This window comes from Lolium perenne, chromosome 1, assembly GCF_019359855.2.
Source record: "Lolium perenne isolate Kyuss_39 chromosome 1, Kyuss_2.0, whole genome shotgun sequence".
In the NCBI taxonomy this organism is placed as follows: domain Eukaryota; kingdom Viridiplantae; phylum Streptophyta; class Magnoliopsida; order Poales; family Poaceae; genus Lolium; species Lolium perenne.
This window is the reverse complement of record NC_067244.2, coordinates 50,265,397-50,287,334: the sequence shown is the minus strand read 5'-3', so window position 1 is coordinate 50,287,334 and position 21,938 is coordinate 50,265,397. Positions and strand designations below refer to the sequence as shown.

Below are 21,938 nucleotides of genomic sequence, written 5' to 3'. Positions count from 1 at the left end.
TCAACCATATGCCAACCCTAGAATTTTGATACGAGCTTATAGAAAAGCTATAAATTAGTGAACGCCCTTTAAACTAGAGAAGCCCATTGTGAAAAAGGAAATCACATGGTGTGGTACGTAACTTGCGTGCATTTTGCATACATTCACTCCTAAAACTTGAATTTTTTTTGTAAAAATCAACCATATTTGTGGTATGGTTTTAGAAAGCCATCACTTGTCGATTTGGTCGTAAAAACCTACCTGTCCATTCTAACAGTTCGCGGAAACATCAATCACTTAGTTTAGTCACATTTGGCTCAAAAAAAAAAAAAAAACTTAGTTTAGTCACACTCGTTGTTTCTGACTAATGGGGCCAGCTATCAGGAGGGTGTGGCATGCGGTAAATGGTCTAGGTAGACAGACGGTAGATAATCTTATTTTTGGGTGTTTGTTTTGTAATTTTCTGATGGACCCACCCGTCGCGACGTTATGCGTGTAGTCAGTTGTGTCGTGCGACGCTTCAGTCAACGCACTAGCTCGTAGAATGCCATTCGAGGTGTGCGGGGTCGAGGTGAAGCCACTGGGATGGTTTCCTAGGCTCGGGGACAATAGAGAATGCCGGAAATGTGAACGCACACAGGTTAAGGGAAGGCCGACGGCGGCGCACGGTAGAGGTTGGGGGCGGCAGGAACATGCGTGTGGCAGTGGGTGGGGAGCCTAACCGACGACACCGACTGGCTGGATCGAATTTTTTGCGGATTTGTCGATGGATTTGAGGGACACAGAGAGAAGTGAGCTGACCTGGTCTCTAGAAAATTGCAAAAAATCCATGATGAAAGTTGTTTAACGTTTGTTCCTCCTTGACCATAAAAGTTGTGCAACGTCAGCCTAACAGTAGGGTGAGCCAGTCGAGTAGGGTTAGCCAGTCGGAAACTATATAAAGTGCATACTTTTTGTGAAATTGTTAGAATGTGGTGGTCCCTTTTTGCGATCAAAACAAAGGTGGGTTTTTAAAAACCCTAACGCTAAGTGCGATGTTTTTCATTGTAATTTTCTCCCTAAAACTCCATCAGCTATGAAACGACTTTCTAGCTAAGAGAACTTTTGTATTTTCTAGATTTATTTGGTTATACCTTTTCTTTTACTTGGAATGACAAAAAAAACTTACTCCCTCCGATTTAAAATAATTACATAAAAATAGATATATCTGCATACTAAAATATGTTTGAATACATCTATTTTGAGCAATTTTTTAACCGGGGAAAGCACTAGAATTAGAGGATATCTGGATTTGCAGAGTGCGCCAAATGATAATTGAAAAAGAGCTACCGGCGCTCGAAAAGTTCTATTAGAGCCCATGGTCCCTAGAGCCCTTTACTAAGAAAAAAAAATGAAAACTTGATTTCAAAGGTTTTTAAAAAAGTCAAAAGTAAATCTGAATGTAGTCAAGTGTGTACACTACGAGCTTGCGAAGAAATACATTGTATTTTAGGCTTAGAAAAAAGATAAATAAACTGAACAAATTTTAGAAGATTGGAAAGTGGCACTTTTATGCTCGCAGCTCTACATTTTTGTCATTTTACCAAGGATAGAATATAGAATATAATGTATTTAATATACAAAAATGTATACACGTCTGATTAAATTATTGTCTCTATTCTGGTATTTTGTTGGAACTTTTTGAAGCTTTAAATTTAATTTTTCGAAATTTTCAAAAACGAGCTCCATAAGGCTCATGTGCCAAAATGACACACTTGACATGCGCTTTCCTATGCAACAAATCGTCAAGAAAAGGGGAAAATTTCACACGAGAAAACGAACACAAAAGAATAACTATCATAGTACGAGACAAGGAACATAAACCATATGGTTCGTGGTCTCCCCGGTTGTTGAGTTTGTATTTGTTTTTATCCACATAAAGTGCAACGCATGGGGAAGACGCATGAGCAAGTGCAACGCACCACACACCAGCGTGCCCTACAGAAGCATTCTCTCTCTCCTCTCTACCGGTCAAGTCGTCTCTCTCACATGTCCATGCGTCCAGGCCAGCAGGTGCAGTGCATCCAGCCTCCCCTATCGCTTTCACCAAGGTTTTCTTTTTCGTGATAAAAACATCATTCGTATATGTCTTCTATTATCGATCTAATCATGGTGCAACGAAGCAGTAATACATTCTTATGCGATTATACTAAGTCGGAGGGAGTAATACTCTTTGTCTTTATTCCATATATAAGGTTGGATCAGTATTGCTAAAATGAGAAAGAAATTATATGAACACACATATGAAATTATGTGTGTAGGTGACTCTTTTTGGCGTGTAGGTGACTTTGGAAACATTGATCTTTAGCTGATATTAGGTGAACCTAATCATGCAACGGAAGCGTGCAACTTGGCTACAAAATGCATCAAAATAGCAAGAAGATCGTGTACTGATTGTTTTGTATGCTAAACAAAGATGCCTGCCTAATGTAGTTTTTTTTGCGAAACACATACACGTACGCTCGCAAATGCGTATATATATACACTCAGCCTCATAAAAGCACCCATATCCAACTATTATAAACATCTCTAAACAGACTAAGTCTGAAAAACTAATCCGATGAGCTGAGTCTTGAGATTAACGAAATCACCACGGACGGCTTCACTATGTAGTTTGCTAGAATAAACCTAAACATGTGCAACAAACACCAGATTTTTTTTTCGCAAGTTGAAACAACGGATTTGCATCAAAATAGTGTGAAAATCTTGCACAGAATCATATAAAATATTATTATATGTGAACAAAATCTTGCACAAAATCCAACTAAACTAAGGAACTGAGAGGAAAGGTGTCAGTACACCATCATTCTTTTTAGCCAAGTTCCAAGTTGCAGCAATTAACGGCGGGGTGTCGCGTCCCCGCTTTCACATCCAACAGAAACCAAAAGGGCGCTTTTTTCTGGTCACTTGCAGCTCCAGAGACATCCCCTCCGGTCCAATCTCTCTCCGCATTCCAACAATCGCGGCAGCTACTACGGCACAGGAACACCCAGCAGCAGATCGAGTCGCCTCCCAGTTCTCCCATCCCTCTCCTACCGTGGGCTAAGGTCAACACGTGAGCAGCTCTCGCTTCGATTGGTCGTTTCTTGGTCTCGCCGCGGCCGTGGTGCTGTTCTTGGTTCCGGCGCGAGCGCGGGTCTGTACTCGCGATCGCCGCGGTTTCCCTTGTGCGGCTGGGCGAGCAGCTAGAGGAGCTGCCTCCTTTTCCCGCTGCTGTTGTTGCGGTGGATTCTTCTTCTTGCTCTGCGGCCATCCAGCTTGCCGCGTCGTGTTGGTCTGGTCAAGCCAGACGCACGCCGGCAGGTCGTGGCACTGCGGGCAAGCAAGGTGTGCGGCGGCAGACCAGAGCAGAGTAGAGCGGGCAAAGGAAAGAGAGGGGCTGAAGTGCTTTGTTCAGGTAATTTCTCAGCCTCAAGCAGTTCCTTGAATCTCAAATAATTTGACAAGTAACTTGGCCAGCCAACTGTAATACTGTAGCCATTTCAATTTGGGTTAGGTCAAGGTAAGGGTTTGTTCCATGGACTCTCAGCTTCTCATACCTCAGTTTAGGTTCAAGTAATTTGACATTGATTTGGCCTTTGGGTGTTCCATGGATAGTACGGAGTTACATTTCAGTGTAAGAGTGTATCTAGAGCTTGTGGGTTCTAGTGTCTTAATTGAGAGGTGAAGTCAGTGTTGTTCTTTTGGTGAGATGGTGGATGTTTCTTGTTATGACTTGGAGGGGTCTGCTTAGTTCTTCTGAGTTATCATCACAGCTTGGAAACTGAAGTTAGGTTCTTCTGTGTGGTGGGAGCGACAGATGGAGAACGGCGATCCGCCACTAGCACCGACTAGAACTTATTGCATAGCATTGTGTATGTATGTCGGTGCGATTGCTAATCCTATGAATGCCGTCTGTTTTTTCTTTCTTTTTCCATCCCGTGCTAGTCCTCGCGGTATTTTTTTGTTACTTAGCCCAACTACGAACTGTCATATGCAAATTTTGCTGATGCACACGTGGCTTCGGCCAGTCTAACATACTATAGCTGCAGTTTTTATTTTTTTGAACACAGCTATAGCTGCAGTTTGAGAGCTGCTTTCTCTTCATGGTTTTTGTGGAAGTATTTGTTAATCAAGTTAAGTAAAATCCCTGCAAAAAATAGAAAATCAAGTGAAGTAAAAGTTTGATGTTTCATTGTCACAGGTGGGACTGTGGTGGCGCTTGTTTCAAGAATTGCAGCTCTCCGGTAACACTTTTCGCTGTTAACAGATGGATGGATGTGATTGCATCGAGCCACTATGGCAGGCGGATGATCTCCTTGTGAAGTATCAGTACATATCCGACTTCTTTATTGCAATTGCGTACTTCTCGATTCCTTTGGAGCTCATATACTTTGTCAAGAAGTCGTCGTTCTTCCCTTACCGATGGGTGCTCATACAGTTTGGCGCCTTCATTGTTCTTTGTGGGGCAACACACCTGATAAATTTGTGGACCTTCAGCACGTATTCCAAGACTATAGCGGTTGTAATGACAGTGTCGAAAGCCGCGACAGCGGTTGTTTCATGCATAACGGCATTGATGCTTGTGCACATAATTCCTGATTTATTGAGCGTCAAATTGAGGGAGAGGTACCTGAAGGATAAGAATGAGGAGCTTGACAAAGAGATGGGGATTATAAAAACACAGGAGGAGACAGGGAGACATGTCCACATGCTCACACATGAGATAAGGAGTACACTTGACAGACACACAATTTTGAGAACTACACTTGTTGAGTTGGGAAGGACTCTTGGATTAGCAGAATGTGCCCTTTGGATGCCATCCCGCTCTGGAACAGCCCTTCATTTGTCACATACAATCCATAACACTGCTCCCCTTGGCTTAGTTGTTCCTACCAATCTTCCGGTTGTTTCAAAGGTTTTTAATAGTAACCATGCGGAAAGCATCCCACATACTTCCCCGTTAGCTTCAATAAAGGCTGACACAAGCAGGTATGTGCCACCAGAGGTCGTAGCTGTCCGTGTTCCACTGCTGCACCTTAGAAATTTCGAAATAAATGATTGGCCTGAGCTATCTGCAAAAAGCTTCGCTGTAATGGTTTTGATGCTGCCTCCAGACAGTGCAAGAAAATGGCGCACCCATGAACTGGAGCTTGTTGAAGTTGTTGCTGATCAGGTAGTTATTAGCTTCATATCTATTCGTTCTTCTATACATGTGATCAGTAATCACCACTGTGCTTGTCTTGTAACCTATGTCTGGCATCTAATATTACAACGTTTAGAATCCTATAGGGCTGCTTTTATATCTTTGTTTGTTCTACTTTGTGCAAGTTTTCCTTAATGGTTCATGGATAAATGTATAACTTTTTTCTTTGGTTTTGAAGAGAATTCGTTAAAAAGAAATTTGCGGGCAAGAGAATTCGTTAACTGAAGTTGCAGTTAACTAAGCTAGCAAATCATTTTGTTATGGTTTGAACTATGCAACTATTTTTCTTGAAAGTCATGTTGCGTTAGGCTTTGCCAAAAGGCAGCGAGCATAACCTGATTACACTCTCCTGAAGCCTGCTACTGAATGTTTATAAAGTAAAATAATAATGTGCTACATTTGAGCTTAAAAATGAGAGTGCCATTAGCCTAATGATCTTAAGAACATTTATGCGTTGCTTGCTTCAACATGTTGCCGACGGGCTCTAGAAAAGCCATTCAGCACTTGTATGCATCCCTAAGATTGGAAATAGTTCTATTGCCACCATTGTCTGATATCTCATTGATACTTCGGTTTCTTTATTAAAGAAATGTACCATGTATTACCAGCTAACTTCTCCTTTGATTGTGCATTATGTTATATTACCTATAAACCTTTCTCCAATTTCAGTTATTAGTTAATTGTCTGTGTAATTGTTTTCTTCATAAGTAGATTGCACTATTTTTCGTGCCTTGCTATTATAAAGATCATGACCAGTTGGCTCATTTCTCATTAGGTGGCAGTTGCACTGTCTCATGCCGCCATTTTGGAAGAGTCCATGAGGGCTCGTGATCTACTAATGGAGCAAAATATTGCACTTGATGCGGCACGTAGAGAGGCGGAAATGGCTATATGTGCTCGTAATGATTTTCTTGCTGTGATGAACCATGAAACACGGACTCCTATGAAAGCAATCGTGTCTTTATCCTCCCTTCTTTTAGAAACAGTTCTTACGGCTGAACAGCGCCTAATGATTGAGACAATACTAAAGAGTAGTGATTTTCTAGCAACTCTTACAAATGATGTTTTGGACATTTCCAAGCTTGGGAATGGAAGCCTTGAGCTAGAGATTGCACCTTTTAATCTGCATGCCACCTTTACAGATGTAAGTGCCCTGATAGCTGTTTCATTATTTAGAGTTTGCTGTTATGTTGCTTAAAAAGGAGGGGAGAATTTCCTGATGTATTTTAGGTTGACTCATTTAATTCATCTTGTAGGTGGTTAATTTGATTAAGCCAGTGGCTGCATGCAAAAAGCTCTCAGTAATGGTTTCCTTGGCTCCAGACTTACCTGCATGTGCAATTGGCGATCGCAAGCGATTGATGCAAATATTGTTAAATATTGCTGGCAACTCTGTTAAGTTCACAAAGGAGGGTCACATTTCAATTACAGCTTCTATAGCCAGGCCAGATTCTTTGAGGGACCCATATGCTCCTAACGTCCATCCAGTTCCCTCGGATGGGTCATTCTACTTGGTTGTTCAGGTTTGCTTTTGGACATTCACTCACTCATTTTCTCTTAATTCCTCAATCTTCCTAGTGTTCACACAGATACACAATACATTTCAGTATGTCACCATTCCTTTCTAGTATTTGCTTGCCGATGCCCCGTAAGTTGATGCAGCAGTGTACCCTTGAACAAATAATTAGTTAGCGGTGTTCCTAAATGGTAGACATTATCATTCCAAAGAGACGTTGATTGAGGTGTTCAAGGTGATACCCTGAAGAGAAAAAATAATGATTTGGACCCTGATGGATGGTTTCTTCACATTCTTATGTTGAAAAATTAATTTAAGCATACCGCAAATATCAGATTGTAGTAAGACTAGAAAAATCCAATGGTGGGAAAATGATTCTAGATTTTTGTATCCGCCCATTGGAATTGAGATCCCCCTTTGATGCTATGAAGTTGGATATGAGCATGTACGCATTTCCAAAAACTACTGTAAAAACGAAGGAGTAAACATACCAAACTAGTGCAGGGTTAATGATAACAAATGGCCTAATGTCATATTCTCATGTAGGTAAAAGACACCGGCCGTGGAATTATACCGGAGGACATGGCTCACAACTTCAGAAAATTTGCACACAGTGAGAATGCAACAGCGAAACGTCACACCGGAAATGGGTTGGGCCTGGCCCTCTCCAGAAGGTATATCAGGAGAAAATAGTTTGTGTGCATTCCTTTTCACCCTGAAACCATGTGAGCACTGTGCTAACCGAGTGTCTGCTCTCTCCATTCCGTTCCATCAGATTCGTGAGCCTAATGCAGGGGGATATCTGGCTCGAAAGCGAAGGCAAAGGGAAGGGCTGCACCGCGACGTTTTTTGTGAGACTAGGCACGCCCAGCAGGAAACCGAACGCGAATCCCCGAAGAATGATGCCGTCACCTTTACAACCAAACCAAGGAGGCAGAGGCCCCGGCGCTGATGCTCACAGCATATCAATAATGGATGGCGACACAAGGGTCCCTAGAGCCCGCTACCAGTCGATTGCGTGAGTGAGATGCAGGAACGCGCAGGCAACCTTGCTGACGGGAAGGGGGTCAGGGACCCTGTTTTGTGACCGGAACTAATAGCTCCTGATGAATTGAGTTGAGCTGTGGGGGTGATTGGTTGAGTCCGGAAATAGTGGCTTGCCCTTATTTGGGGTATTAGAGAGGTGTTGTGTTGTGCATGAGGGGTCTTGTTAGGGAGGCAAAAGCTGATACATACATTTAGGCAAATACCTTGTGGCAAATTCCTGAGCTGCAAGTGTAATTCATGAACATGAACCAGAAAGCATTGATCTTACAAGCGGTCAAGTGGATCAGAAAACATCCAGCGTTTTAACAGATGCCTGCCACCTATTTCTTTTTGTCCAAGTGATTGCAGTTTTTGTTGCCAGCATTTTTTGTTCGTCCAGAAACATTGATTGCAGTTTATGTTGGCTGCATTTTTTGATCGTGCAGAAACATCGAATTAGATGCTCTTTTATTTGTGGTTTTGCGATGAAGACCAGGAGCTTTATTACTGAGGGATAGAATTACAACCTGCAGCCATAAGGTCCGCAAGCATCTCAGGAGCAGGACTGTAATAGGATAATTTCTCCGCCGAAACCAGCCCGAATGGATATCGATTTCGAAGTGGTGTTTTGGATAGGGTATAGGGTATGATATAGCAAACAGCATGCGGATATGAATTATCCAATATTTAATTAGAATAATCTAAAGATTTTAAATTAGGTAATCCAATTTTTTGAGTCAAAAGCCAAGGCTAATCTCACAAGGTTAGTAGAGTTATCGAATTCATTTGACGAGCATGTTTAGCTCTAAATTTTTATCAATGCTTAAATTTTAGGGTAAATTATATCTCTTTTTTCTTAGCTAGGCAAGAATAAAAGTTCAAATCCCTCTCAAGATTTGCAAATTTATTAATGAGAGAATATAGTCGACTATTTTTGTTTACGGTCCAAGCCCGCCCATTTCGATTCGAATCTGTAGTCCGGTATATCCACATTTGAATCTGAAAACTGATCAATATCCGCTCCAATCCAATTCAAAGAAAAATATGTGGTAAAAGATATGGTATAAGCAAAATTCGATCCGATACACTCCGTTTACACCCCTACTCAGGAGCATCTCATCCACGAATCGTTAGAGAGCACATTTTTAGAAATAATAGAGTTGCACATTGTGGACAGAGATTTGGTACACATGGGCACAAGTGCTCCCTCCAATTTTGGCTTTTTGAAAATTTCAAAACCTTACATTTTATTTTATTTTTCAAAAATTATAGCGTTAAATAATAGATATGTTCATGAGAAGTGTATGCAAAAAAATCCCGGCAAAAAATACTTTATATTTTGGGAAATACAAAAAAACAAATTTCTGGATACACTATTGTACTACCATTTACTGTCAGAAATTTATCTTTTTTATATTGTTCAAAATACAAAGTATTTTTTAACAGGACTTTTTTGCAAACATCCACCAGTATATATCTATCTATATATTTAACTTCATAATTTTTTAAAACTTAAAAATGTGAGATTTTAAAATTTTCAAAAATCTGAAAGTGAGGAAGCCCATGTGTCAAAGACACTTTCCGTGCACATTGTGAGTCAAATTAGTACAGTTGTAGAAATAATAATCTGGCTATCTCCAGCAATGAGTTCTCTGGGTTTGAAGGCATGGACACTGATTTCTTAATTAGAGTGTGAATTGGTGTTATGCGGAAACTACAGAAACTAGTGCGGTTCTGCAAAAAAAAAAAAAAAAAAAAAAAAAAAAAGTGATGGCCTTTTAAATGAATGGAAAGAAGAATTGAGGTCGATGACGAAATAAGGTTAGACGCAATTCCAGTTGAATTTAGTAGCCAACGAAGCTCACTTACACAATTATAAGGGCCCAATAAACTTAAGTACTCCCATCCTAAAAAGGATGTCACAGATTTGCCTACAATTCAGTCTAGACACTATTAAGTGTTTGGTACATCAAATTTCAGACAAATCTACAACATTATTTATGGAACAGAGAGAGTATGATGAATATGGCATTCGAGATAAAGATTCAGCATTCGCCATTGCCAAGAGAGGAATTCGAGCCACCACAGGGTGCAACAAAATATTGTCTTCATGCTCACAAACTCAAAACAGTTGACAGAGATAAGAATCTTGCAAAATATCATTCCAACACAGGGGCTACTCTCAGTACAAAGTACTTTACTAATTACTGTCAATTGCTCAAACAGAACAACAGTCGCACGACGCAGACAGCGACTAACTCAGACCTTGAAGCCACGGCTGTTCCTCCTACCACGAGCCTTCTCAAACTTCCTGCCCTTGGAGCGCACATATGGCTTGGTGTGGCTGTGCGGCACACCAGGAGCCTTGCCAAAGTGCCTCACTGCCTCACGGGCATTCTTGGGTCCCCTCAAGAGGATCTGCAGATGCACACATTTGCAAATACGAATCAATCCCTGAACAACCCGATGCAAAATATCAAAGTGAAAACATACTACCACCATAATTTAAAGTACACTTAGCCAGCAAAATGGTTACTGGCGATTTGAGTTTTTTCACTAGTATGCTCAGACATAACTATAACGCTTAGTCCATATCACAAACGACCCACAAAGGGAAGTTTTCATAGAGCTGGGATTATAGTGTATCATCACTGCACAACTAACCACAACATAAGCGGTGTTCATTTACCAAAACAATTTGAAGATCCTATAATGTTCTAATTGAAGGTAACTACAAAAATTTATAGTGAGCTCAGATACAAAAGAAAAGTTCATATCACAACTACCCACAGAGGGAGGTCTCATAATGAGCTGGGTAATAGTATCATCATTGCAAAAAAAAATCAGCAGAAAATGGTACCACTAGAGAAAAAAACACAACAGGTAAAATGTTCCAAGTCAAATGGTAGAAACATTGTATACTCAGATATAACTATAACGTTTAACTGAGATCAAACAACCCACAGAGGGAAGTATTCATAGAGCTGGGATTATAGTGTATCATCACTGCATAAGCAACCTCAAGTCACACCCAAAACAGATCTATAATTATCAAGAAAACTATACTCTGCAAGTGTAGGTCAACATGTTAAAAAAGCTACACAAGCAAAACAAAAATATGTCAAGTGGAGCTCAGATACAATGGTAAATTACATATCACGACAACCCACAGAGGGAAGTCTCATAATGAGCTGGGTAAATAGTATCATCATTGCAAGGAGAAGAATTCAACAATCAACAAAAGAATCAAATGCTTTTGCAACTAAGAAATGCAGAACTAGGTAACTGTTCCCTCAGTATAATATATTACTCGTCAGATGGTATCAGTATTAGCATGGTATATGCATCATTGGGAACCTTAAATACCAAAATCAGAAAAGATGTCCAACCCTAAATGGTAGATTTTCATAGTTGTATGCAGGCCAACCAGTGACATGAACCAAACTATTTAGTTCAGAGGCTACTAGGATACTACACATGAATAAAGAGTTTGAAAAATTAAAAGCAATGGGTGGGGTAAAAGATCTTCCACGCTTGTATGTCTAATAGTAGAATGGCTCTACTGAACAGAGCAAAGCATAGCAAACCCCGGCAATTGCACGATACAAGATAAATTGGAAGTAGAGGTACAAGAAAAGCATACCGTGTTCTCCCCCGTCGGAGCACGGAGAGCAAGCTGGTCAAACGTGAGGCACTCCCCACCAGCATTGACAATCCTTGCCCTGGCCGTCTCAGTGAACCTCAGGGCAGTAACCTTCATGGCCGGGATCTCTTGGATCCTCTTGTCATCTGTGATTGTACCAACAACCACAGCAATGTTCTTCTCCTCCTGTCACATAACAGTAATATGAGCATCCCTAGCTTGTTGGACGGAAATAGATGACAGGCTAAGCAGCAAGTATATATTAGAAGCAATAGAAACTAGTGTTTCTTGGGCAAAGGGAATATGCATACCTTCCCCTTCATGAAGTTGGAGAGGCGGCGCATGGAGAGCGGTGGGAGGTTGGTCTTGCTCATGAAGAGCCTCTTGAGGATGACAGCATTGAACTTGCTCTTGGTCCTCCTCACCAGGAAACGGTAGAGCTGTACTCCACAAGTAACACAATATTCAAAACCCAGAAATACAGTACATATAGACACAAACGGCTGATCTATTGTTATCCAATCCAACCTATAGCGCCGCATCCAACTAGAAATGGAGATGAGCAAGCCATCGTTGGCGGCTAGATGGGAATATAGCTAGGCTAATCACCATATAGATAGAATACATGCAGCTACTACTAAGCAAATCGCAGGGCGTTCGACGAACCAACGCAAGCACGGGCTAGTGTGGGTTTTCACAGGGCTATACCTTGACGAGGAGCTTGAGGTACACATCGTCGGACTTGGGGGCGACGCGCTTGGTCCTCTTGTTCCTCCCGCCGGCTTCGAGGTCGATACCCTGGGAAGCACAGCAGGGTTAGCGCCCGTACGCATCCTAGACGAAACCAGGCAGGATCTGGACGGAGCGGGGGTCGGGATGCTCACCATGGCTGCTGCGGCGGCGGCGGCGGTAGGGTTCCTTGTGCGGCTGCTTCTTCTTCTTACCTCGTCCGCCTCCGGCTCGGGAAGGAGAGTGGCGGCGCGCGGATGGGAACCTATATAGGGAGCGGAGGGAGAGGCGTTGTTTGCGTGCTAGGGTTTCGGCTTTTTTGGGCTTTTGGGCTGAAGGTGGGCCTGATAATGGGCCCGACGAATGGGGGTTCTGCTATGTGGGCTTTTATCTGGGGGTGTTCTGTTGGGCGACTTATCATGTCTGACTGGGCCTTCTGGGAAACTTTGGACCTCTGACAACATGCATGCTCGTGGTAGGATGATGGAGGTGGTGAGGGCGCAAAAGAAGCCGCAGCGGCGGCGGAGGAGGAACAGAAGAAGGCGGTCGCCATTGCCACCGCCGCAGAGAAGGAACAGAAGAAGGCTAAAGAGATTGTGAGTCCATTTGGGGACGAATCGGAGCAGGACGACGAAGAGGAAGAGGTACCCGCTTCAGAATCGCCTTTTACCTTCAGCCAAGCATAACTTTTTGTTGAGTAGGATGTTGAAGATATCCTCATCATAGATGAAGGTGGCCAGAAACTAGAATCCTTCTCGAAGAAGAAAAGATCTACTGATGAAAGTGAGGTGAAGGTGGCGCGGAAGAGAGACAATGTGGTGGAGGAACAGGAGGAGGAGAAGGGCGAAAGGGCGGAATATGGTACAAAGAAGGAGGTATGGGTCACAACCGTATTTGTTTCCTTATCCAGCATCATATTAGTTGTGTTTTCTCATATCTTCATCTCCCTTGGGCCGCTTCCACCGCCAGCAAGCGTTGAATTTCTGCTAAATTGTGTATTCAAATCTATTATGCTCTAGTGTCGACCTTTGCCACATTAAACCACTACCAGAAGATGAACCCACTTTTTGTTACGAAAACAAAACCATTATATTTAGATCATCGGTGCATCGTGGCACATACTGGCACATACTTAGAAGTTAAAGAATGAAAGATGCATTAAATCATGTTAAATTATGGTTGTGATGTTGAAAGAGCAAGATACATATCCCGTGTTTTGTGTGTTTGATGACAACACTTGAATGTATTTAACCGTGCGCAAAGATTGTCTTTGATAGATTTGCAAGTGCACGGTGCCCTCGCTGAACACTTTATGATCGGAGGACTGAAGCGTAGCTCTTAGGTTCTCTGGTTTTGCGTGTGTGTCGCGAGGTAACATGGTAGGAGAGAAAAAGAGGAAAAAGCAGTTTCAGTCAAAGCGGTACTACCGGTACCAGGAGCGGTAGTACCGCTACCCTACTGGTACCGCTCTGCAGTACCGCTCTAGAGGTTTCTCACGCAAATGTCCCACAGAACAAGTTATGGTACCTTTGTGGTACCTCTCGAGCGGTAGTACCGCTTGAGAGCGGTAGTACCGCCTAGGTACCGCTTAAGTACCGTAACTAAAGTTACGGTAGTACCGCTTCGGTACCGCTTGGGATCCAGTAAGCTCTGGAGGTCATTGCGGTACCTCGAGCGGTACCGCAAGCGGTAGTACCGCTATGTGTCCACGTGGACAAGTTCTGTGAGGATTTCGAATCCAGAGCGGTAGTACCGTGTGGCACCCCCGGGATCAGGGTTAGACAAATACCAGATCTTCGTCTGACATAAGCCTAACCTAGAGCTCGAGAGACTACAGTGAGAGAATCGGTAACACAACAGTGACTCTACGACTCAAAGAAGTAATACAAGCTCATAACTGAGCGAAGAACCAAAGCATTACAAGCAGAGGTCACTGACCTGACATACATCAATCAACGGAAGCGAAGTTATGCTATTAGACATAGCAAGATATCAAAAGGCCTAAGAGGCCAGGAGCATAACGGCGACGTCCCAGCCCATAGATTCCAGGCTGCCACCTGGGAACCCCAAGCTACTCGTCGATGTCGACTAGAAACCACCATCTGTTGGAGCGACTTCTTCTGAAACAAAAGCATGCAAAGCTGAGTACAGGGACTCAGCAAGACTTAGTACAACCTTTTAGCAAAGCGGTTATGCGGGCTTTCTGTGGAGCTTCTTTTGCGTAAAGCTAGTTTTCCTTTGTAAGACAAGAGAGAGGAGAAGCTCGACTACTCAGAACCTTTGAAAGGGGATAAGAGAGCGACATCTCTATCTCTATTGATCATCATATTGTATCCACCAATCTTCATCATCTCGAACCACTATCCTCGGATTACCCCCTCAACACCCGAAGAAGGTATCCGTAAACACACATTGTTTGCCAAGTTTTACGATTAGGTTCATGTTCTCTATGATCTCCACGTCCGTTCCCAAGTCGTCCATAACCGTGGACACGGCTTTTCGAAAAGATTCATAACCCTGCAGGGGTGCACAACTTTACCCACACGCGCCGACCGACTCTTAATGCCACTAGTATAACACACTTCCTTGGTGTGCTGGCAGAGGGTGGTCGACCACGACCTTTACCTTGCTGTCGCCGAGACCATGAGTCACGCGCTAAGGATTGTTCCGCCGTAACGGGTCAAGTCCCGAAGTCGGTCCTTAACGATGTGTACCGAGGTGGGTTTCCCCAGAGGCCGCAACCCCCAGCCACCACGACCACGCTTACCTGCCTGTTATGTACCTTTACCCCCAAAGCAGAATGCAATGCATATGACCAGGTAACGCGCAAACTATGTGACTCATGGAATCTACTAGGCAAGTTAGTGAGTCGAGAGGGTACCATAATAGGGCCTCGTGTGGTTGTACGCTCGGTCTTGGTTCAAGAGGCGAGAACTCGGTTCCTAGGGTCGGCAGAAACGAAACAACCCACCACATCCCAATGTGGCCTCTCGTCTGAGCCTTTAATCATGTTTATCAACATCTCTATACTTACCACGTCAACCTGTCATGCTATTTTCATTTCATTGTATGGCTCCAGTCCGAAGACCGGAGTTGCAGCGTAACAAACTAAGCATGGCTAAGCATAAAGATATAAAGGCTCTAGCGAAGCACACATGCCAAACCTAGTTATGCTAGGAGCAGTGGATCAGGATATCGAGGCTACAAAGGTCGGACATGCAACAGATAGGGTAACTCTATCTATCGATAAAAGACAGTTGAATCGTATGCGATATGTAGGAACCACAGATAAAAGCATTTCGAAATCATAGATGAACCAGGTTAGGGCTTGCCTTTGTCCCTGACAAACCAATATGGATCTTCGAGGATCCCATGCTTGACTTGTTCGTTGATGGACAATTATTGATCTGCGTCGTTGTTGATCTTCATCGTCTTGGGCACGTGCTCTATCGATCGCGAAGAAGCAAATACTATAAAGAGAGGGATAACAATCAACACATGGTATCGATGCAATGCGCATACAAGGATGATGATATGACATGTTAGAGGTATGGAAACTAACCCTAATACATCATTGTCAAATTAAATGGAATTCGAATGCATAAAACATTGCATTTCGATGACTTCCATAAAGTGGTATTTCGTTGTTCTAACAAAATTGTTAATTTAAGTTGTTCAAATATGCATGATGATAGCTTAGATAGGTAGGTTTCACTTTTCTGAACATTTTGACATATTATACACATTTTTCTGATTTAAAATGAATTAGTTATGAATTAAACAAGTTTTACTCAATTTCTGGAATTTCTGGAAAATAATAAAAGTATGACAAGTTGGACCCACTGTCAGCATTTTAATATTTTAGAAATGATTAAAATCCTGACAGGCAGACCCCACCTGTCATATAATTAAATAAAATAGAAAAAAATGAAATTACAGAAAAAGAAAAGGCCGGCTGACGTCATAATGACGTCAGCCTGGCCATGGCCGGCCAGGTCGGGCACGGCCTGGGCGATGCAGGGCGCCAGGGGCCGCGCGGAGGGGCGCGTTCAACGCGCAGCGTCCCCGCGAACTGAGAAGAGGCGGCGCCGCCCTCCAATGGTCGCCGGAGGAGCGACTCAGACGAGCTCGCGCGGGAGGCCGGGCGAGCGCACGTCGCCGGCGCGCGCTACGCGGCGAGATGGGGAGAGCGGCGGGCACCAGGAGGACCAGGAGCTCACCGTGAGCACGGCGGGCTTGGCGGCTTGGCCGGAGATGGCCGGAATCGGCGACGGGAGACGGTGGCCGGGGGCTCGGGCGTCGTCCGATTGGCGCGGTAGAAGGCTCCCCGGCGGCGGCCTTTGGTGGAGGAGAAAGAGGAGATCGAGGCGGAGCTCCGGCGGTGGCGGCCGAGCTCGGGGTGGAGCGTAGCGGCGGCGAGCGGCGGAGGCCGGCGCTAGGGTTTCGTGGCGCGGCTCAGAGAGGAGGGGAGGAGAGGAGGGAGGCGTGCAGGGGCTTCTCGGCGGCGGCGGTGGGGCTTTATAGCCGGCCAGGGGGCGGCGGGAGGCATCCCGGCGGCCGGCTCCATCGGGCGGCGAGGGGCGCGCCAGGCAGCTGCCTGTGTGCGTGCGGGGAAGAAGACAAGGGGGGGATTTTTCTGAAAACCCCCCTGGGTTTTTGGAATTTCCCTGGAAATTAAAAACAGGAGGGATTTTGATGATTTTTGGGGTATTTTGACCCTAATCTTCTAGGGGACTTTTGCACAAAATTTTGTTAAAGCAAAACTACAACAATTTGCAACATTGTTTCAAACTATTTTAGTGCAAAGTTTCTCAAATTAAATGCAAATGCATGCATGCTTATGCACAACTAGCAACAATTATTTTATTAGCAAACATGGGATGTTACAACTCTACCCCCCTTACAAGAATCTCGTCCCCGAGATTCCTAAGGTAGGAAAAGAGAAGGTAACAAGGACTACGACGGTCTTCAACGAGGTTGTTGATACCACGCCGATCTTCTTTGTTGAAGAAGTTGATCCACGACACCATGAAGAAGTTGACCCCCAAAACCATGAAGAGCTCTTCATCCTGCTTTCTTCACTCTAAAGGAAAGAGGGAATGACACTAGACAGTGGATCTTCACAAAGATCGAGTATCTCATGGTCAACTCATGGAAGGAGTGCTTAGAAACAAATCTTGAGCTGACAACATGAAACATGTCAAGGTAACGGAGGAGACGAAAGAAGTTTCAAATTTTGGTAGACAATTGCTCCACGCTTGATAAGAACACGAAGGACAAGGTAGCGAGGAGTTAAACTGCCTTTGATACCATGGCGAGGCACTCTTAGAGAGGGTGACTCGTGGAAACACAAATGATTATCCAACCATAGCAACTTTGGATTTAAGAATCATAGTCACTTTTCTGGCAAGGGTACATGAAATGATTGTTGTCTACTCAAAAGGCTAGGGCCTAGATGACTGACGAATTCACAAAACGTGTGAATTGATTAGAATTTAAGGTAATGACCAACGGAAAGGGAAGGGTACTGGCTAGAGAAGTGCCAAGGATCAGCGGTGAGTGAAATTTCTCCGAACGAAGTTGTTGTCACCGGAGAATGATTTCGAGGGATTGACCGAGAGACACTTAGCAACACTGCTTATGATGTTCTCCTTGATGTTCTAGACACCAATATTAGGCTATTGACTAGCCTTCAACAGGTCATCAAGCGGAGGTCAAGACTTCAGGATTTGAAAAGCATCATAAGGGCAACTCCTAGAATAAGTCATACAAGATCCTTATGGAGAATGGTTATTCTTGATGATTCAAGAGATTATGGCATTAGGCCTTCCGACTAATGTGTTAACCACGACATCAATCTTGTCGGATTTACAAAGAGACCTATGTCAAAATTCCTTGAGAAACACTAACCATCATTGCCGCTTGAGATTCAGCTTAGGTCAGGTGTAAGATATTTCAGACTCAGAATGTCCGATTAGAAAAATTACAACAGTTACCACAAAGGTAAAGTCGCTAGACTCTCAAGTTATAGACTACAATGTCAAGCTCCAAAAGATTGAGCCAGATTGCATAATCCATATGGTTACGACTGCCAAAGGCAATTGCGCGCATATGAACTTGCAATGTAACACCTTTGAGTCATTGTGGGGACATCAAAGAAGATATTGAAGCTCTTCAGCTGCTTCTTTTTTTTTTTTAACAAACCAGTCAGTAGCTTAGTGTGCATAGAGGAATGTTTCAAGGAATGGAGGTAACAACCTTCCATCTCAAGAATACTTCGCACATGCCTGACCGACTTACGATGATTCCCGAGAAAAACAAAGGGAACTCTACTCGAATCCACGGCGACATCTTTCAACAAGTGCACGTGAACCAGAGAAGGTCACTTCCAACATCCAGAACACATACTTCATGATAACACAAAGATGGTTCTCAAACTTTCCAATACTAGTGTCAAACGTCCAATATGAATCTTTTAAAATTGGAGGAAATAAGAATGTCATCGATGGGCTCAACAACAAACTTATCAAGATACTCCAATGAGGAACTCATATTTTGCATGAACGAGGCAGAAGTATTGGTCAGACCAAAGGACATGAAGGTATACTCAGACGAGACACCATGAGTATAAACATCATCAAGATAGTTCTTGGAACTGAGTTTGATTTGACGATAGCCCAGCTCAAATCAAATATGGGGAAGATAGCATATCCACAAAGGAGATACTTTCTAACTTCAACACAAACAACACTAAACATCCCTTTATGAAGGAACAAAGTTGGATAGAGCTCTTGTCTTTCAACTCTCCAAGTTGTTGTTTAAGCTCAACCAACTAGTCCATGATATCCAATATGGTTTCTTGGAGAAGTAGTGATTCAAAGAACCAACTTACTCACGAACCGGACACCACAGTCATGTGGCAACATGGCGATACTTCTAGAAAGACAACTAGAATATCACGAACCACCGGTATATCACTGAATTCAAGAGGGAATCTTGCTTTACAAAGCAAACGATATGGTCTTGAGAGTTTTGGGGTGGACCTAACTCTTTGACCGAAGATGTGCGCCTGAACGAATGGACTTGGCATCACAGTCAAACTTCGCTTAGTGATTGGCAAACCAATCATGCTAAGAATGACACAAATGTCCTTGGATTTTGAAGTAATAAGAATTGATAAGAATCTCAGATGGCCACATCAATACGCACACCCCAACATTCCCAAGCATATACAGCTCGAGGAAAGGTTGAGTAAAGATATGTAAGAGCATCACTTCATCAATAAGGCCATGGTACAAAGCACGACCTCATGATATAGAACAGTGTGATACTCTAAGGTAGAACAGAACAGAAGCTAACGAGGCCTCTTAATCTGCGGATTACAACACTTTGACCAAGTCTTAGAAACGGACGAGGTACTGGAGTTTGTTTCTCCTGACATACTGAAGTGGAATGTCTTGAAGAACCACAAGAGTAACATACATTGGTAAACACCAATGCACATTTAGAACTTGTCTTCTCACTAGCAGACAAAGATCAGAAAGCGACTAAAGAGGAGGAACACAATCAGGAACATAATTTCTGAGAGGTGGATGCACAAGTTAACACTTTTGTGAAACTCATGCTCAAAAAGGGAGGTGTGACGGAGTCACAGACATAGATATGAGACTCACAAAGAACACTCTTATCATGATCCATTTGATTCGATGAAAGAACCTCCGCGATAGCTAATGGAAGGGAAAGTTCTTTATTGCCGCAATTCAATCACGACAAGTAACCACAAGCTTGAAGGATAGCTTCATTTGAATTTAGCCAGCCCGATGTAATGTTTGAACACCGGTGTTCAACGGAAATGGATCTTAGGTTAAAGGCCAGCTTCATGTACTAGGATTCGGATACCATAATCTAGCACAATCGGGGACCTTCGGTTCAAGTCCAAGGGTTAAAAACCGAGAAAGGAGTAACCACTAGATGAGTGACACGGAGGACACTTTGAGGTAGTAGTCACGATGTACCATCTAAAAGCAATGCATAGCTTCTGAAGTACCCAAGAAAATAGAAAGGAGGCATTCAAGGAGAAAGGAAACCTCGAAGCCTAGAACAGAATGATGTGGAACCCGTAAAATAGAGAGATCATAATGGAAAGGAATCTCTCTGTTGAAACAAAACAAAACAAAACAAAGATGAAGCAAAGAACACACACGACTCTAGAGAACTCTGCACTAGGTCAACTAGTTTAGAAACGTCATGCCTTTGAGGCACCTAAGTTTGAAATACCAGAAGAGATAGAAAATCTTTCAAATCAACACAAGATAAGGCACCTTAGAATTAGAGCGATACCAGATAAGGAGTAAAAAGAATCCTATTTAGATTTTTGCAAATACTTTTAGCTTTCAAATAGTTTTCACAAACACTAGACTCAACATCGACCAGTGGAAAGGGTTTCCTACAGGCAGTCCTGCTCTGATACCAAAACCTGTGGCACCCCCGGGATCAGGGTTAGACAAATACTAGATCTTCGTCTGACATAAGCCTAACCTAGAGCTCGAGAGACTACAATGAGAGAATCGGTAACACAACAGTGACTCTACGACTCAAAGAAGTAATACAAGCTCATAACTGAGCGAAGAACCAAAGCATTACAAGCAGAGGTCACTGACCTGACATACATCAATCAACGGAAGCGAAGTTATGCTATTAGACATAGCAAGATATCAAAAGGCCTAAGAGGCCAGGAGCATAACGGCGACGTCCCAGCCCATAGATTCCAGGCTGCCACCTGGGAACCCCAAGCTACTCGTCGATGTCGACTAGAAACCACCATCTGTTGGAGCGACTTCTTCTGAAACAAAAGCATGCAAAGCTGAGTACAGGGACTCAGCAAGACTTAGTACAACCTTTTAGCAAAGCGGTTATGCGGGCTTTCTGTGGAGCTTCTTTTGCGTAAAGCTAGTTTTCCTTTGTAAGACAAAAGAGAGGAGAAGCTCGACTACTCAGAACCTTTGAAAGGGGATAAGAGAGCGACATCTCTATCTCTGTTGATCATCATATTGTATCCACCAATCTTCATCATCTCGAACCACTATCCTCGGATTACCCCCTCAACACCCGAAGAAGGTATCCGTAAACACACATTGTTTGCCAAGTTTTACGATTAGGTTCATGTTCTCTATGATCTCCACGTCCGTTCCCAAGTCGTCCATAACCGTGGACACGGCTTTTCGAAAAGATTCATAACCCTGCAGGGGTGCACAACTTTACCCACACGCGCCGACCGACTCTTAATGCCACTAGTATAACACACTTCCTTGGTGTGCTGGCAGAGGGTGGTCGACCACGACCTTTACCTTGCTGTCGACGAGACCATGAGTCACGCGCTAAGGATTGTTCCGCCGTAACGGGTCAAGTCCCGAAGTCGGTCCTTAACGATGTGTACCGAGGTGGGTTTCCCCAGAGGCCGCAACCCCCAGCCACCACGACCACGCTTACCTGCCTGTTATGTACCTTTACCCCCAAAGCAGAATGCAATGCATATGACCAGGTAACGCGCAAACTATGTGACTCATGGAATCTACTAGGCAAGTTAGTGAGTCGAGAGGGTACCATAATAGGGTCTCGTGTGGTTGTACGCTCGGTCTTGGTTCAAGAGGCGAGAACTCGGTTCCTAGGGTCGGCAGAAACGAAACAACCCACCACATCCCAATGTGGCCTCTCGTCTGAGCCTTTAATCATGTTTATCAACATCTCTATACTTACCACGTCAACCTGTCATGCTATTTTCATTTCATTGTATGGCTCCAGTCCGAAGACCGGAGTTGCAG

General features: G+C 43.5%; 2 protein-coding genes and 3 non-coding genes across 5 annotated transcripts; 1 reads left to right on the top strand and 4 right to left on the bottom strand.

Annotated features, from left to right (window-relative positions):
* The first annotated feature begins 2,854 nt into the window (after positions 1-2,854).
* Positions 2,855-8,104, top strand: LOC127349297 (probable ethylene response sensor 2). The gene is made up of 6 exons (XM_051375044.2): positions 2,855-3,415; positions 4,202-5,173; positions 5,979-6,347; positions 6,460-6,726; positions 7,266-7,393; positions 7,495-8,104. The coding sequence occupies exons 2-6, from the start codon at positions 4,268-4,270 to the stop codon at positions 7,739-7,741; spliced, it is 1,917 nt and encodes a 638-aa protein (XP_051231004.1). The 5' UTR covers positions 2,855-3,415; positions 4,202-4,267; the 3' UTR covers positions 7,742-8,104.
* Positions 8,105-9,835: 1,731 nt separating this feature from the next.
* LOC127349285 (large ribosomal subunit protein eL18y) lies at positions 9,836-12,399 on the bottom strand. The gene is made up of 5 exons (XM_051375037.1): positions 12,273-12,399; positions 12,097-12,186; positions 11,700-11,828; positions 11,389-11,574; positions 9,836-10,163 (listed from the first exon to the last, which is right to left on the bottom strand). Exons 1-5 carry the CDS (start codon positions 12,273-12,275, stop codon positions 10,005-10,007), a joined length of 567 nt encoding a protein of 188 aa, XP_051230997.1. The 5' UTR covers positions 12,276-12,399; the 3' UTR covers positions 9,836-10,004.
* LOC127327990 (small nucleolar RNA snoR69Y) lies at positions 10,303-10,407 on the bottom strand. The gene has a single exon (XR_007868905.1). It is a non-coding gene; the product is annotated as a small nucleolar RNA snoR69Y (small nucleolar RNA).
* On the bottom strand, positions 10,493-10,581 carry LOC127328037 (small nucleolar RNA SNORD29). Its single transcript, XR_007868944.1, has one exon. It is a non-coding gene; the product is annotated as a small nucleolar RNA SNORD29 (small nucleolar RNA).
* Positions 11,032-11,102, bottom strand: LOC127328001 (small nucleolar RNA snoR53Y). Its single transcript, XR_007868914.1, has one exon. It is a non-coding gene; the product is annotated as a small nucleolar RNA snoR53Y (small nucleolar RNA).
* Positions 12,400-21,938: the final 9,539 nt, after the last annotated feature.

Excerpts from the sequence above, each read along its gene's own strand:
- LOC127349297 (XM_051375044.2), top strand. The coding sequence starts at position 4,268 with ATGGATGGATGTGATTGCATCGAGCCACTATGGCAGGCGGATGATCTC. Across the intron at positions 5,174-5,978 it reads TTGAAGTTGTTGCTGATCAG|GTGGCAGTTGCACTGTCTCA; the intron begins GTAGTTATTAGC and ends ATTTCTCATTAG. Across the intron at positions 6,727-7,265 it reads CATTCTACTTGGTTGTTCAG|GTAAAAGACACCGGCCGTGG; the intron begins GTTTGCTTTTGG and ends ATTCTCATGTAG.
- LOC127349285 (XM_051375037.1), bottom strand. Across the intron at positions 11,829-12,096 it reads ACCTCAAGCTCCTCGTCAAG|CTCTACCGTTTCCTGGTGAG; the intron begins GTATAGCCCTGT and ends TGTGGAGTACAG. Across the intron at positions 10,164-11,388 it reads CTCCGACGGGGGAGAACACG|ATCCTCTTGAGGGGACCCAA; the intron begins GTATGCTTTTCT and ends GTGCATCTGCAG.